The sequence below is a fragment of the Canis lupus genome, chromosome 4 (assembly GCF_048164855.1).
Source record: "Canis lupus baileyi chromosome 4, mCanLup2.hap1, whole genome shotgun sequence".
NCBI classification, from domain to species: Eukaryota; Metazoa; Chordata; class Mammalia; order Carnivora; family Canidae; genus Canis; species Canis lupus.
In genome coordinates, this window is record NC_132841.1 from 37,078,027 (window position 1) to 37,093,452 (window position 15,426).

At 38.4% G+C, this 15,426-nt stretch overlaps 1 protein-coding gene across 6 annotated transcripts in view; it reads left to right on the plus strand.

Moving 5' to 3' along the window:
- The window catches only part of UIMC1 (ubiquitin interaction motif containing 1), a 126,975-nt gene that overhangs the window by 33,616 nt on the left and 77,933 nt on the right, over positions 1–15,426 (plus strand). For all 6 annotated transcript variants that reach the window (XM_072824046.1, XM_072824051.1, XM_072824048.1 and 3 more), the window contains one exon: positions 13,575–13,659. In XM_072824046.1, coding sequence (XP_072680147.1) covers positions 13,575–13,659 — 85 coding nt within the window. The remainder of the gene's footprint in view (positions 1–13,574; positions 13,660–15,426) is intronic.

The window sequence follows — 15,426 nt, forward strand, 5'->3', positions numbered from 1 at the left end:
TGGTTTTAAGGTTTTCTTCTCTATCTCTGGTTTTAAGCAATTTGAGTATGATGCGCTTTTTAAAATTTATGATGATGTTTCTTTTTTTTTTTTTTTTAAATTTTTTACTTATTTATGATAGTCACAGAGAGAGAGAGAGGCAGAGACATAGGCAGAGGGAGAAGCAGGCTCCATGCACCGGGAGCCTGATGTGGGATTCGATCCCGGGTCTCCAGGATCGCGCCCTGGGCCAAAGGCAGGTGCCAAACCGCTGCGCCACCCAGGGATCCCTATGATGATGTTTCTTGTGCCTGTGCTTCCTAGAACTTCTTGGATCTACAGGTTTATAGGCTTTGTCAAGTTTGGAATTTTTTCAGTCATTAATTCCTCAAAAATTTTTTGTCCCTTGCCCTCTACAGGGACCGTAGCTGCCTGTGTATTAGGCCACTTAAAATAGTCCCATAGTTCACTGATATTTTTTTTTCATTTTTTTGTGTGTCACATTTCAAGTACTCAATAGCCACTGGCTACCATATCTGACCCCACAGATAAAGAACATTTGTGTCATGTGGACACCTCCTTTGGCTAGCACTGCTCCTTTAAGAGATAACCAGGGACTAATCCTATCATGCCTTAGGTCTGTTTACTTTAGACACCATGAGAATCCCAAGCCTCCCATGACATCTCTCATCACCTAGATTCTCATCCCCACATGACTGTCATGTGGGGGGACTTCTGTAAGCTGACTTGATCTTCCCTCCTACTCTCAAAATGACTTTTCCCCTTGGAACTCGTGTCAGTGATCAATAAAACCCCTGATGTTTTCAGCCTCCTATGTGAAAGCTTCCATCATCCTCTTTACTCCCGTTGAAAGATGGTTGTCCTCGGAAGATCTTGTTCTCTTTGTAGTTTTTCTTTCTTTCTTTCTTTCTTTCTTTCTTTCTTTCTTTCTTTCTTTCTTTCTTTCTTTCTTTCTTTCTTTCTTTCTTTAGAATTATTTATTTATTATTTATGAGAGAGAGAGAGAGAGAGAGAGAGAGAGAAAGAGAAAGAAAGAGAGGCAGAGACACAGGAGGAGGGAGAAGCAGGGTCCATGCCGGGAGCCGGACGTGGGACTCGATCCCGGGACTCCAGGATCGTGCCCTGGGCCAAAGGCAGGCGCCAAACTGCTGAACCACCCAGGGATCCCCCTCTTTGTAGCTTCTTAAGGACAGGCGGTTTCTTCTTCCTTATACCACAGTACTGCTGACCTGGAGATGGGGTAAATAGCTTCTCATTTGTTTCCAGACTACTAGAAAAACCTAGTTTGAAACACAAACCATTGTGCTAGCCCTGCTACCCTACCCCTGAAGTAGTCATCTGCTATCCTCCTGGTCACCTGCCCCTCACCAGCCACCCCACTTCCTGGCCATTCGCTAAAAGTTTTAACATACCACTTACTGTCTTATCTCTTCACCACTCCTGCCATCATTCTTGGTGACTTTAATATCTGCATATTAGACTGAAGCAGATGAAGTTGCAGTTTTCGTAGGTTCAACCTAGGGTGTGATCTGTCCAGTGCGCTGTCCTCTCAGTTCCTTGACCTTTTGGCCATCAACTCCCATGGATCGTATCATCTCAGCCTTTCTTAAGTGGGATTCTGAGAGAGAAGTAGGCCTAATGCCCAAGACAATCCGTTGTACGTAATGAATTAACCTGCCCCTTGCATCTCAAGTGGTACCAGTTACGTACCATCCTTGGCAGAAGTAAGGAAACAGCCAATTCATTTTCTGTGTTCTCTGGTTCTTCAACCCTGGTTGTGCCTGTCAGTAGTAACTGTGCCGCTTCTGAGATCTCATTTTCAGATGTACCATTCTCTGATCACCACCACCTATCTTTTCCAACTCAGTCCTCTAATGTCCTAACTCCAATAATCCTTCAGCCCCACTGGGACATCTAATTCCAGACTATCCCCTTTCCATTGTCCATTATCCTGTCATGGTCTCACTTCTTAGTGAACTTAGATTTCACGGTTATCATATAACAAGTCCCTTGAATATTTCTAAATTCTATTGTACTCCCTGGCAAAACCCAGTATTGGTTAAATTCAATCTTCTAGCTATTTATTACGGTCCTCACCTAAGCAACACAACAATGCTGACTGGGCTCACAGTATTTAAGGCTGTAGACCTCCAGTGGCCCCTCAGTACTGCCCAGCAGTCATCATATGTTTTCATAGTCAGTTTATTCTTCTACTCTCCCCTCTGGGAGAGTCTATTTTATGTCTCTTCTGCTATCCTCAAACCTCTGGTATTCATCCTGACTCTGGTGTCACCATTTTTTTTTGTTTTCATATAACTTTATTGAGCTGTGATTTACATATTATGTAATTCACTAACCTAAAGTATAATTCAATAGTTTTTAGTATATTCATAGTTGTGCAACTATCACTACTATCAATTTTATAGTATTTTTGATAACTGAAGAAACCTGTTCCCATTAGCAGTCATTCTCCATTTCTCTGCTAACCTCCAGCCCTAGGCAACCACTGATCTACTTCTGTCTCTGAGGGTTTGACCATTCTGGGCCTGTTATATAAATGGAATCATTCCATGTTTGTCTTTTGTGATTGATTCTTTCTCTTAAATGTATTAAAGTTCACCCATGTATAGCTTGTGTCAGTGCTTCATTCCTTTTTTTTTTCTTTCCACATCAGCTACATCATTTTACACTTCCACAATGTACTCGGATTCCAATTTCTCCACACCCTTGACAACACTTGTTATTTTCTTTCTTTTTTTTTTTTTTTGTGTCTGTTTTTTTAAAGATTTTATTCATTTACTTGAGAGAGGGAGAGTGGGAGCACAAGAGAGAGATTGCATGAATGGGGGTAGGAGGGGCTGAAGGACACTGAGAAGCAGGCTCCCAACTAAGCAGGGAGTCTGATGCTGGGCTTGATCCTAGAGCTCTGGGATCACTCCCTGAGGCTAAGGCAAACACTTAACTGCTGAGCCACCCAGGAGCCCCTCATTGTGGTTTTGATTTGCATTTTCCTAATGCCTCACGATCTGGATCATCTCTTTATTTGCTTGTTCACCATTTGTATATCCATCTTGGAGAAATGACTAAGTTCTTTGCCCATTTATTAATTGCAAGTCTTTTTGTTGTTTGATGGTAAGTGTTCTCTTTCTATTGTGCTTATTAAATCCTTGTCATATTTATGATTTGCAAATAGTTTTTTCCAGTTATTTAGTTGTCTTTTTCATTCTGTTGATGATATTCTTAAGATGACAAAAGTTTAAAGTTTGATAAAGTCCAGTTTATTTCTTTTGATTTGTCTTTGTACTTTTGCTATAATATCTAAGACTCTTGTGAAACGCAGAGTCATGAAGATTGATCTCTTACATTAGGTTTTTGATCCATTTTGAGGTAATTTTTATATATAGTATAGAGATAGATATGTGTGTACCCATGCATGTATGTGTTTATGGTGTTAAAATATACATAACAAAATTTAATATTTTAACCATTTTTAGGTGCATAGTTGTACTAGATATATTCACATTTTTGGTTAATTGTAGGATTTCATAATTCATCTTTTTTTCATTTGTGAGAGCATGAACGAGATTGAGAGTGAGCATACATGAACAGGGTGTGGGGGAGAGGCCAAGGGAGAAGCCGACTCCCCATTGAGCAGGGAGCCCCATGCTGGATCCCAGGACCCTGAGATTATGACCTGAGTCCAGGATCCTAAGATCATGATCTGAGCCGGAGGCAGCTGCTTAACCAACTGAACCACTGAGGCACCCCCTCCCTTAAAAAAAGATTTTATTTTCTTATTTTAGAGAGAGAAAGAGCTGTCGGGTGCATAAGAGCATGGAGAGGGGAAGGGGCTGAGGTAGAGGGACAAGCAGACTCCCCACTGAGCAGGGAGCTGGATGTGGGGCTCCAAGACCTTGGGATCCTGATCTAAGAAGAAGGCATACGCTCAACAGACTGAGCCACGTAGGTGCCCATTTGTAGGATTTCTTTATGTATGTGGATATTAACCCCTTATCAGGTACCTGATTTGCACAAATTTTCTCCTATTCTGCACGTTGCTTTTTTACTGTTAATAGTGTCCTTGTTGCACAGGAGTTTTAAATTTTATTATAGTCCAGTTTATCTATTTTGTTGTTGTTGTTGCTTGTGCTTTTAGTGTCATATTCAAGAAATCCTTTCCAAATCCAGTGTCATGAAGTTTCCTCCCTATATTTTCTTCTGAGAGTTTTAAAATTGCAGCTTTTACCTTTCAGTCTTCGATCCACTTTGTGTTAGTTTTTGTATATCATTTAAGATAACGGTCCAGCCTTCTTCATTTGCATGTGGCTATTTAGTTTTTCTAGCGTCATATGTTGATGTTTTAATTCATGTTTTTAATTTTGATTGAGTTTCATGTATAGCACACAATCTGGTTTATTTTTATGCAAACTGACATCTTTTAAACTAGTGTGGTTAGAACCATTAATATATTTTTTAAGGATTTTATTTATTCATGAGAGACACCCAGAGAGAGGCAGCGACATAGGCAGAGGGAGAAGCAGACTCCCCGCCAGGAGCCAGATGTGGGACTTGATCCCAAGACCCGGGATCAGGCCCCCAGTGAAGGCAGATGCTCAACCACTGAGCCGCCCAGGTGTCCGTAGAACCATTAATATTTAATAAATTTATTGAGGTACTTCAAAATTTACTGTCTTTCAAAAAAATAAAATTTACTATCTTTCAGATTTTTTTGCATTGATTTTTAGTTTTCTCTCTAACCTTGATTTAATTTTTGCATATGTAGAATACTTACTCTATTGAAAAAGTCAATCTGCAGAGAAAGGTATACTTAAATTATATTGCTTCTCTATCCTGTACTGCCTATTCCATATCTATCTTCCTTGTTGGCAGTTTTATTTCTTGTTTTTCTTGTTGATGTTGCTTTAAAGGAAAATTAAGCCAACACGTTTTCTTAATTCTGCTTTTTTATATGTGAAATGTAGTATGCCTATTTGCATTTTGTTCTTTTTTCTGAATAATATATCCTGTAAGTCATTTTTTTCATACTTCTCATTTACTTTCTTACATTTCTTCAATGACCATCATTAATTACTTGAATCTGTTTTCCTTTGAAGATGTAGTGATTTATTTTTCTTTTTTGAGATGATTTTGTCTGTCTTTACTTTCCTGAGTTTTACCAACCTTGACTTCATTTGTTCTTTTTTTTTTTGTCTGTTTATGGTTTAAGTTTTTAGTTTTTGATTCTAAATTTTTCTTAATCTCTTGATGCTTCTTTGTAGTCTGTTGGCAGGTTGCATTAATTTTCTTTTCTACAGTGGTATTTGGGGGGGTGGGTAATGTTCATAAACCAAAATGTTTTTATTTGCCTTTTTGTTTATAGCTACTTAGTTTGGAATTTATTTTTTACTTCTATCATTTACTGAGTATATGTCCTAGTTTAAAAGTTCTCCTTTTGTCTCTTTAGTATAATTTCTTTTATGGATGATGATGTTCATGTTAATGAGTGTTAGGTGGGAAGGATAGATTGACATGTCTGGTTTGTTTGCTTGCTTTTTCACCTTTAGGAGCCTTTATTTTTGTTTTTCCTCTCCTTTCTTTCCTTTATTTTTTTTTCTTTCTTTCCTTTAATGAACCTGAAGGATACCACTTCTGTTTATCTTCCTCTCTTCTTTTTTCTTTTTTTTTTTTTTAAGATTTTATTTATTTATTCATGAGAGACAAAGAGAGAGAGAGGCAGAGACACAGGTAGAGGGAGAAGCAGGCTTCCTGCAGGGAGCCTGACTTGGGACTCTATCCCAGGACTGCGGGATCACGCCCTGGGCCGAAGGCAGACACTCAACCGCTGAGCCACCGAGGGATCCCATCTTCCTCTCTTGTAATAACACTGCATCTCTGTGGTTACAACTTTGGGCTACTTTCACTTAAAAATTTTTCTCCCAAGTTTCTGTAAAATGCTGCTTTGTTTTGTTTTACTTGTTTTGCTTTAGTATGTTGCATTTGAGAAGTACGGCTTATTTTCCTTTTTCTGTAAGTGATTATGCCTTTTTGTTGGTCTGAATGCTTTAAGAGTGTTCTTTATCTTTAAGGTACAAGAGTAGGTTTAATACTATAGGTCTGAAAAATAATTGTTCAGGGTCTATTTTCCCAGATAAATGGTGGGTACTTTTAATATATAGATTCAGGTCTTCTTTTTTCTTTGATTATAGTTTTCTTTAATTATTTTATTTATTTATTTATTTTACAGAGAGCACGCAGGCGATGCCTGAGCCAGGGGTGGGGCAAAAGGGAAGAGAGAGGGACAAGCAGACACCTTGTTGAGAGTATGGAGCCCCATGTGGAGCTCTAGATCATGACCCGGAGCCAAAATGAGGAGTTGAATGCTTGACCTTAACCAGTTGAGCCACCCAAATGCCCCTTTGATGATAGTTTTATTATTTCATTTCATTTCATTTTATTTTATTTTATTTTATTTTATTTTATTTTATTTTATTTTATTTTATTTATTTTTTTAAAAGATTTTATTTATTCATGAGAGACACACAGAGAGAGAGAGAGGTCGAGACACAGGCAGAGGGGGAAGCAGGCTCCATGCAGGGAGCCCGATGTGAGACTCAATCCCAGGTCTCCTGGATCACACCCCGGGACAAAGGTGGTGCTAAACCGCTCAGCCCCCCGGGCTGCCCAGTAGTTTTAATGTTAGTTTGTTTCACTGTTGTTTTCTTCTTCAGAGATCCTAGTTATACATTTATTAGATCAGCTTTGCTTATATCCTATTTCAGCCACTTTCTATTAGATCATTTTTATTCCTTTCTTTTTTTTAATTAATTTTTATTTATTTATGATAGTCACACACACACACACAGAGAGAGAGAGAGAGAGAGAGAGGCAGAGACACAGGCAGAGGGAGAAGCAGGCTCCATGCACCAGGAGCCCGACATGGGAATTGATCCAGGGTCTCCTGGATCAGGCCCTGGGCCAAAGGCAGGCGCCAAACCACTGCGCCACCCAGGGATCCCCATTTTTATTCCTTTCTATATTTCATTTTTTGTTATGTTGAATTTTTTTTTTTTTTTTTTTTTTTTTTACTTTCTTCAGTGCCCTTACTAAACTTTGAGTGAGGTATGGTTGGTGTTTTTTTTAATTCTCTTCAGTCTATAGAACTGTTAATTTACCCAGTTTTTCTTTTCTTTCGCCACCCAGTGGCCACAGGGTGTCTCTTTTATGTTTATTTACTTCTCTTCTATGATTGATGTTTTCTTGGGATTGATATAAGTTTAGTGGATATTCCCTATTCATACTAGGATGGGACTTTTTCTTTCTTGGGGTGAGTTTGCCTGTTCAGAATTGGTGTTTATTTTTTGCTTGCGAGTATTTTGAAATTTGGAGGTATGCTGAAAATACAGGTTACATGCAATTTTATTTATCTCATGGCGGGGGGTTGTGTAGAAAATATGGAAATGGATTAGCCTTACTATTTTGCTATTATTAGCTTCCTATTAATAGTAAATAGCCTTACTATTTTAATTACTTAGAAATATTTTTATATGTGTATTTAAAATTAAAGTCTTTTTGAGAGAAAGCATAGATCTGAGGGTGGGGAGGGGCAGAGGAAGAGAGAGAATCTTAAGCAGGCTCCACGCTGAACCATTGTGAGTCTTGATCTCAGGACCCTGACATGACCTGAGCCAAATCAAGAGTCAGATGCTTAATTGACTGAGCCACCCAGGTGCCCTGAAAGTTGTTCTTTTAGATGGAAGCATGGTATTCTGAATGGATCATAATGTATTTTAGTGTGTCCTTATTCATGATTAGTTAGGTCTGTGCACTTCACACAATCTGTGATGCAAGACTAGCTGCTGCTTAAAATTTCCAATCTCTTGGGATGCCTTGGTGGCTCAGTTGTTTGGGTGTCTGACTCGATTTCAGCTTAGGTCATGATTTCAGGGTGATGAGATTGAGCCCCGCATTGGGCTCTGCACTTACTGTGGAGTCTACTTGAGATTCTCTCCCTCTGCCCCTCTTCCCACTTGTTCTCTCTCTTTCTCTAAATAAATAAATAAATAAATTAAAAAAAATATTAAAAAAAAATTTCCAGTCTGTCACAGACTGATACATTTTAAAATACAATAAAAGAGGATTGTTAGAAAATGAAATTTAAAAAAGATAAAATAAGAGCCTGTTTCTCTCGTTGTTATGTATAACAGACATAGGTTTCATTTCAATAAATATAATCAGAACAAACATAGAAAAAAAAAACAAAATTGGTACATGTTCCTTGGAATTGTGTTTATAAGCAATTTAATATAGAGAATGCCTATTTTACTGATAAATTTTTGTCATTCCACAGTTGTAACTAACCAAAGTTATATGTGAAAGTGAACTCTGTATTAAACATCTATATAGGGGATGCCTGGGTGGCTCAGTAGTTGAGCGCCTGTCTTCTGCCCAGGGTGTGATTCTGGAGTCCTGGGATCGAGTCTCACATCAGGCTCCCTGCATGGAGCCTGCTTCCCCCTCTGCCTGTGTCTTTGCCTCCCTCTGTGTCTCTGCCTCTCTCTCTCTCTCTCTCTGTGTCTCATGAATAAATAAATAAAAATCTTTTTTTTTTAATTTTTTTAAAAATTTTTTATTTATTTATGATAGTCACAGAGAGAGAGAGAGAGAGGCAGAGACACAGGCAGAGGGAGAAACAGGCTCCATGCACCGGGAGCCCGATGTGTGGGATTCGATCCCGGGTCTCCAGGATCGCACCCTGGGCCAAAGGCAGGCGCCAAACCGCTGCGCCACCCAGGGATCCCAATAAATAAAAATCTTAAAGAAAGGATATATATAGACTTTAAAAAAATTTTTTTTAAAGATTTTATTTATTTTTTCATGAGACACAGGCAGAGGGAGGAGCAGGCTCCATGCAGGGAGCCCGATGTGGGACTCGATCCCAGAACTCCAGGATCACATCCCAGGCTGAAGGCAGGCTCTAAACCCCTGAGCCACCTGGGCTGCCCTATTTATATCCTTTCTTAAAATTTTTTTTTAATTTATTTATGATAGGCACACAGTGAGAGAGAGAGAGGCAGAGACACAGGCAGAGGGAGAAGCAGGCTCCATGCACCGGGAGCCCGATGTGGGATTCGATCCCAGGTCTCCAGGATCGTGCCCTGGGCCAAAGGCAGGCGCCAAACCACTGCGCCACCCAGGGATCCCCTATTTATATCCTTTCAATGAACACTGTGTATATCCATATTTAAAGTTCTTATTTTGACAGATGAGCTTTCTTCTTGCTTAACAACTTACTATTCTAGTTTGGGTTGATTATGATGATGCTAATGTCACAGGGGATATTGTATATCTGAAGCCTGTGTTTTTTTGTTTTGTTTTGTTTTAAAGATTTTATTTATTCATGAGAGACAGAGGCAGACACACAGGCAGAGAGAGAAGCAGGTTTCATGCAGGGAGCCTGATGCAGAACCCAGTCCCAGGACTCCAGGATCATGCCCTGGGCTGAAGGCAGATGTTTAACCACTGAGCCACCCGCGTGTCCCTAAAGCCTGTGGTTTTAAAAAGATAAAATTCAGTGTGAAGAAATCAGTTTTATGTTAAGGAACAGGAAGAATTTTTTAGCAGTTGTAGTAAGATCGTAGTATTTTTAATTTTTATTCAAAATGAGCTTGAAAATGCTACATTTCAAAAATCATCTTTGATCCTCTGATTAGCCAGTTCCAGCAGTTTTGTTTACTGAAACATTATAGATACATTTCAGTTATCTTCTTATTACTATTATTATTTTTAAATTCCATTATAGTTAATCTACAGTACTATATTAGTTTCAGGTATATAATATAGTGATTTAGCAATTTGATACATTACTCAGTGCTTATCATGATATCTTAATTTCCTTTACCTGTTTCACCCATCCCTTCATTCACCTCCTCTCTGGTAACCATTAGTTTGTTCTCTATAGGTAAGAGTCTGTTCTTTGGTGTCTCTTTTTTTTTCTTTATTTTGTTTCTTAAATTCCACATATGAGGGAAACTATGGTATTTGCCTTTTCTGACTGACTTATTTCATTTAGCGTTTTACTTTCTAGATCTGTCCATGTTGTTGCAAATGGGAAGATTTCATTCTTTTTTTATGACTCAGTAATATTCCATTGTTTATATATTACCACATCTTCTTTATCCATTCATTGATTGATGGCTACTTGGGCTGTTTCCATAATTATGTTTTAGTTATCTTTTTGATGAAAGAAATGGAATTCAGAACATGAATTAGATCTTTTTTGAAGTAACATAATATTTGAAAAATTCTAACTTTTTAAGGTTTTGGATGATAATGTTATGCAGATGTGAAATATTAAACTTAGCCATTTCCCTGATGTTCGTTGTAAAATTGTAGAGCATAATCACAATCTGTAGAATCTCTGTTCTTCCAGTAATGTAATTTTCATTTCTATCCTTTCATCTTACATGTCATAGAAATTCTGTCCTTTGCATGGAATCAAGTTCATTGAAAATACTGAAAATATCAGAAAAATAAGCAAGTCTTTCTACTTATGTTGCTTATGATACATTTACATATCACATAATAAAGGAGAATGTTCTTGAGTTGAATGCATTAGCCTTAGTCTTATGTAACTTAACATTTCTACTATACATAGTATTTTGTTTGACATTTTTTTGGTAATAGAAACTGCATTGAGTAACACTGTGGCACAAGCTTCTTAAATCTAGGTTGTTTTTCCCATAGTTAATTCTGGCTACATGTAACTTAAAGTTTAATCCTTTATGGTTTGGTACAGTTAAAAATTTAGTTCACATTGGTTGACAGTGAAACAGAATTTTGTATCATCCACTTAATCACATATTTCTTAAAATAATTGCTGTGTTGCTAATATCTGTGCATTTAAGAAGCTGCAGTGAAAAGAATGTTGTTGGCTTTGTTTTACTAATTGTTCTTCCATATCATGATCTCTTTACTGAATATGTTGAGCTATGTTGTTGAAATATGGTACATGGGACGCCTGGATGGCTCAGTAGTTAAGCATCTGCCTTTGGCTCAGGGCCTGATCCTGGAGTCCCAGGATCAAGTCCCACATCGGGCTCCCTGCATGGAGCCTGCTTCTTCCTCTGCCTATATCTCTGCCTCGTGCTCTCTCTCTGTGTCTCTCATGAATAAATAAATAAAACCTTAAAAAAAAAAAGAAATATGGTACTTGAGCTACCTGTTTGCCTCATATTCCCCTAGCATTTCCAAGCAGGCAGCTTTGAGTCTTCTACTGATTTCTTGACAGTTTTATATACAGACTCTCCCTGAGTTTTGAAAGTTTGACTATGATTTTTTGACTTTATGATGGTGTGAAGTGATACACATTCAGTAGAAACTGAACTTTGAATTTTGATCTTTTTATGGGATAGCAGTACATGATATGATATACTCTTGTGATAGTGAGCACTGGCAGTGAGCCACAGATTCCAGTCAGCCACACAACCATGAGGGTAAATAACTGATCCATTTACACCCTATCTGTACCCATCCACGCCTTCTGTTTTTCACTCTCAGTACAGTATTCAGTAAATTACATGAAGTAGTCAACACTTAATTATAAATATGGTCTTTTTTTAAAATCATTTTTTTAAAGATTTTATTTATTAGAGATACATAGAGAGGCCAAGACAGGCAGAGGGAGAAGCAGGCTCCATGCAGGGAGCCCAACATGGGATTCGTCCCGGGTCTCCAGGATTACTACGCCTGCCCTGGGCTGAAGGCGGCGCTAAACACCTGAGCCACCCGGGCTGCCCTAAAAATGGTCTTGTATTAGGTGATTTTGCCCAACTGAAACCATGTTTAAGGTAGTGTTCTGGCCTTGTTTAAGGTAGGTTAGGCTTAAACTATGATGTTTGGTACAGTAGGTGTATTAAATGCATCTTCGATTTATATTATTTTCAGCTTTTAGTGACTGGTCCTTCTGCAAATGACTAGTCTTCAGTTTTCACCCCGGAAGTCCACTTATTGTGTGCTTAGATGTTGTGGCAATGTTAAATTGCTGTAAAAGTTTCTGAATGCTTATTCTCAGTTTCTATGTTTATTTTATTTTAAATATTTTATTTATTTGAGAGAGAGCATGCAGGCAGGGGGAGTGGCAGAGGGAGATGGAGAAGCAGGCTCCCCATGGAGCAGGGAGCCTGATGTGGAGCTGGATCCTAGAACCTGGGGATCATGAACTGAGCTGAATGCAGACACCTAACTGACTGAGGCACTGCTCTGTGTTTTTTTTTTTTTTTTGTTATTGCAGTAACAAGCACCATGCTGATTTCCACTCATCTGTAGGTCATATTTTCAGTGGCAATGATTCAGGTTTTACAATGACAAAATGTTCTACTTCAGAGCATTATTGTACACACATCTTTGTGCTTGTGTGTGAGTGTATCTGTAGAATAAATTCCTAGAAGTGTATTGCTGGACAAAGATTGTGTACATGAATGATTTCTGAGGTTATTGAAATTTGCCCACTAGACATATTGCATCCGTTTTATCCTGTCAGTGGTATGAGAGTATCTTTTTCCCTACATAAAGTGTTTTGTAAAGCATTTTATTTTTACTATTAATAAAGGTTTTAAAAAGTATATAATTATTTTGATTTACATGTTCAAAGAGAAGTTGAGTCTCTTGCCATGTACTTCGGAGCCCCTTCTGTATTTTTCTCTATGGGCTATCTCATCATGCCCTTGGCTTATGGAAGGAGGTTAAATACTGGTCTTTTCATTGATTTGTAAGAGATCTTTATATATAGTCCTTTTTTCTGATAATTATATTACATAGTTTTCCCTAGTTCTGTTGCTTTTTAAGTACTGATTTAAAATAAATGAGGGGCACCTGGGTGGCTCAGTGATTGAGCATCTGCCTTTTGACTAGGTCATGATCCCAGGGTCCTGGGATTGAGTCCAATGTCCTGTGTTTCTGCCTCTCTCTGTGTCTCTCATGAATAAATAAATAAAATCTTAAACAAAAATAAATGAATACACACTGACTTTAAACATACCTATTAATTTTTTAAAAAGGATTTCTTTATTAGAGAGAGAGAGAGAGCATGGTGGGCAGGGGCAGGGGTAGAGGGAGAGACAGTCTTAAGTAGAGCATGGAGCCTGATGCAGGAGCCTGATGCTGGGCTCGACCTCACGACCCTGAGATCATGACCTGTGCTGAAACCATGACCTGTTGCTTAACTGACTGTGCCATCCAGGTGTCCCTGTGGTTCCTAATTTTTAAATTCTTGAATCAAGCTTTCTCTGAACTTGAGTGCTTGCTTACTAGTATTGTGCAGATGGCCAATTTTTACATGAATTTCCATGTGACAGATGATAATGTCAATATATTATACATTTGAATTTTTATGATTTTTATTCCAGATCTACATGTTTTCTTTTTTGTACCGTAAAGATGTTTTTCTGATGTTTTCTGTGAAATTTACAGTACTCACTGATTCTGCAGAAGCTCAGTGATCTCTATTAGTTATGGAAGAGGTAGAAAGATTACTTTTAATAGTAGCTGCCCTAATGGTATTTCTTGTTTTGCAACAGGAACCAAAGGAGGAGAATGGATTGCAGAAAATGAAGACAAAACAGTCGAATAGAACAAAGTGTTTGGCTAAAAGAAAAATTGCACGTATGTTTTTATTTTTGTGTTGAGAGTGCTTTAAAATTGCATCATAGAATTGACAATAGTTTCTTCATTAGGAAGAGAGATCTCTGAGTAAGGATGTATGTGGTTCCTATTTGTTTTGGATTTCATTAAAGTTTTAGAATTTACCATTACCTACAGCTTATACAGTTGACTTATTATGGGCAGAGAGTTGAAATTAAAAATGTGAACTTCATAGTTAGGGACACTTGGATTTTGAATCCTTGCTTCAGCCCTTATATAGACTTTAGGCAAGTTAGTGCTTTCAGCCTACCTCTGTTTTCTTATCGATGAAATACAAATACAACACTTAGTGGCTCAAATAATGGTACCTACTATAATGGTACAATTTTCATCATGTTAAAAAACAATATTTAGCTGAGTAAATTTGAATCTAATTGGCTTTATTAAATGATTCATGAATCGGGCAATATTCCATCTAGTAAAACCATTTTTAAAAATTATTTATTTATTTATTCATGAGCAACACAGAGACAGAGAGAGAGGCAGAGGGAGAAGCAGGCTCCATGCAGGGAGCCCAACGTGGGACTTGATCCCGGGTCTCCAGGATCACGCCCCGGGCTGCAGGCTGCGCCACCGGGGCTGCCCTATTCCATCTAGTAAATAGAAGGGTGCTCCTGAGGAATTGTCCAAAATGGAAGGTTTTTATAGAAAGGCGGGTTGGGCAAGAAAATTATTAGTAAAAAAAGAGAAAGGATTGTTTTAGGCAAGGTCATCTTCCCTTGCTGGGAAGGATAGGGGTCATATTAGGTGGATTACCTCATCTTCCTTTGGGAAATGGAGAGTTATAGGATTATCTCATTGGTGCTTAATCAGAAAATTTCTGGTTCATAGTTAAGACTTACATTTCTAGGAGAAGTTGAAACTCTAGTTAGGGTAGGTAGTAAGCCCCGGTTTGGTGACATGTCCTCATCTAAGTAACACTATTTGGGCCTGTGATTTTCCTTTTCTTTTCTTTTTTTTTTTTTTTAAAGATTTTATTTTTTTCATGAGAGACACAGTGAGAGAGAGAGGCAGAGACACAGGCAGAGGGAGAAGCCGGCTCCATGCAGGGAACCTGACATGGGACTCAATCCAGGGTCTCCAGGATCATACCCTAGGCTGAAGGTGGCACTAAACCGCTGAGCCACCCGGACTGCCCTCCTTTTAATGTTTATTACATTTATAAGGGAAAAAACTCCTCTGTGTATCTTCTCTGTTCTTAATACTTAATTCTGGTCATCACATGTGTTGGGTGTTTTTTCCCCACACCAAGCAGTTTTCCAGTTTTCAGTCAGACACTGATATCTCAATTTAAGCAATTCTGATATTGTCTACCTAGAGATAGTATCAGATCCCATAGGACTACCTTTACTTTTGATGGCAACTGCAAGTCTAGGTCATTGCTTTGTGCATCTGACTGACTGGCTATAAAGAGGTTTAATGACCCTCTCCTTGGGTTTGATTAATTTGTTAGAATGGCCACAGAATTCAGGGAAATTTACTTACTAGATGACTGGTTTATTATAAAGGATACAACTTAGGAACAAGCAGGTCAAAGAGATGTATACAGGGGGAAGGGCTGCAGAGCTTATATGCCTTCTCTAGCTGTGTCACCTTTCCAGTATTTCCATCAACCTAGAAACTTTCCAAACCTTGTAGTTCACAGATACTTACAGAAGCTTCCTTATGCAGGCGTGCGTGATTAAATCATTGGCCATTAGTGATTGATTCAACCTCCAGCCAGCCCCT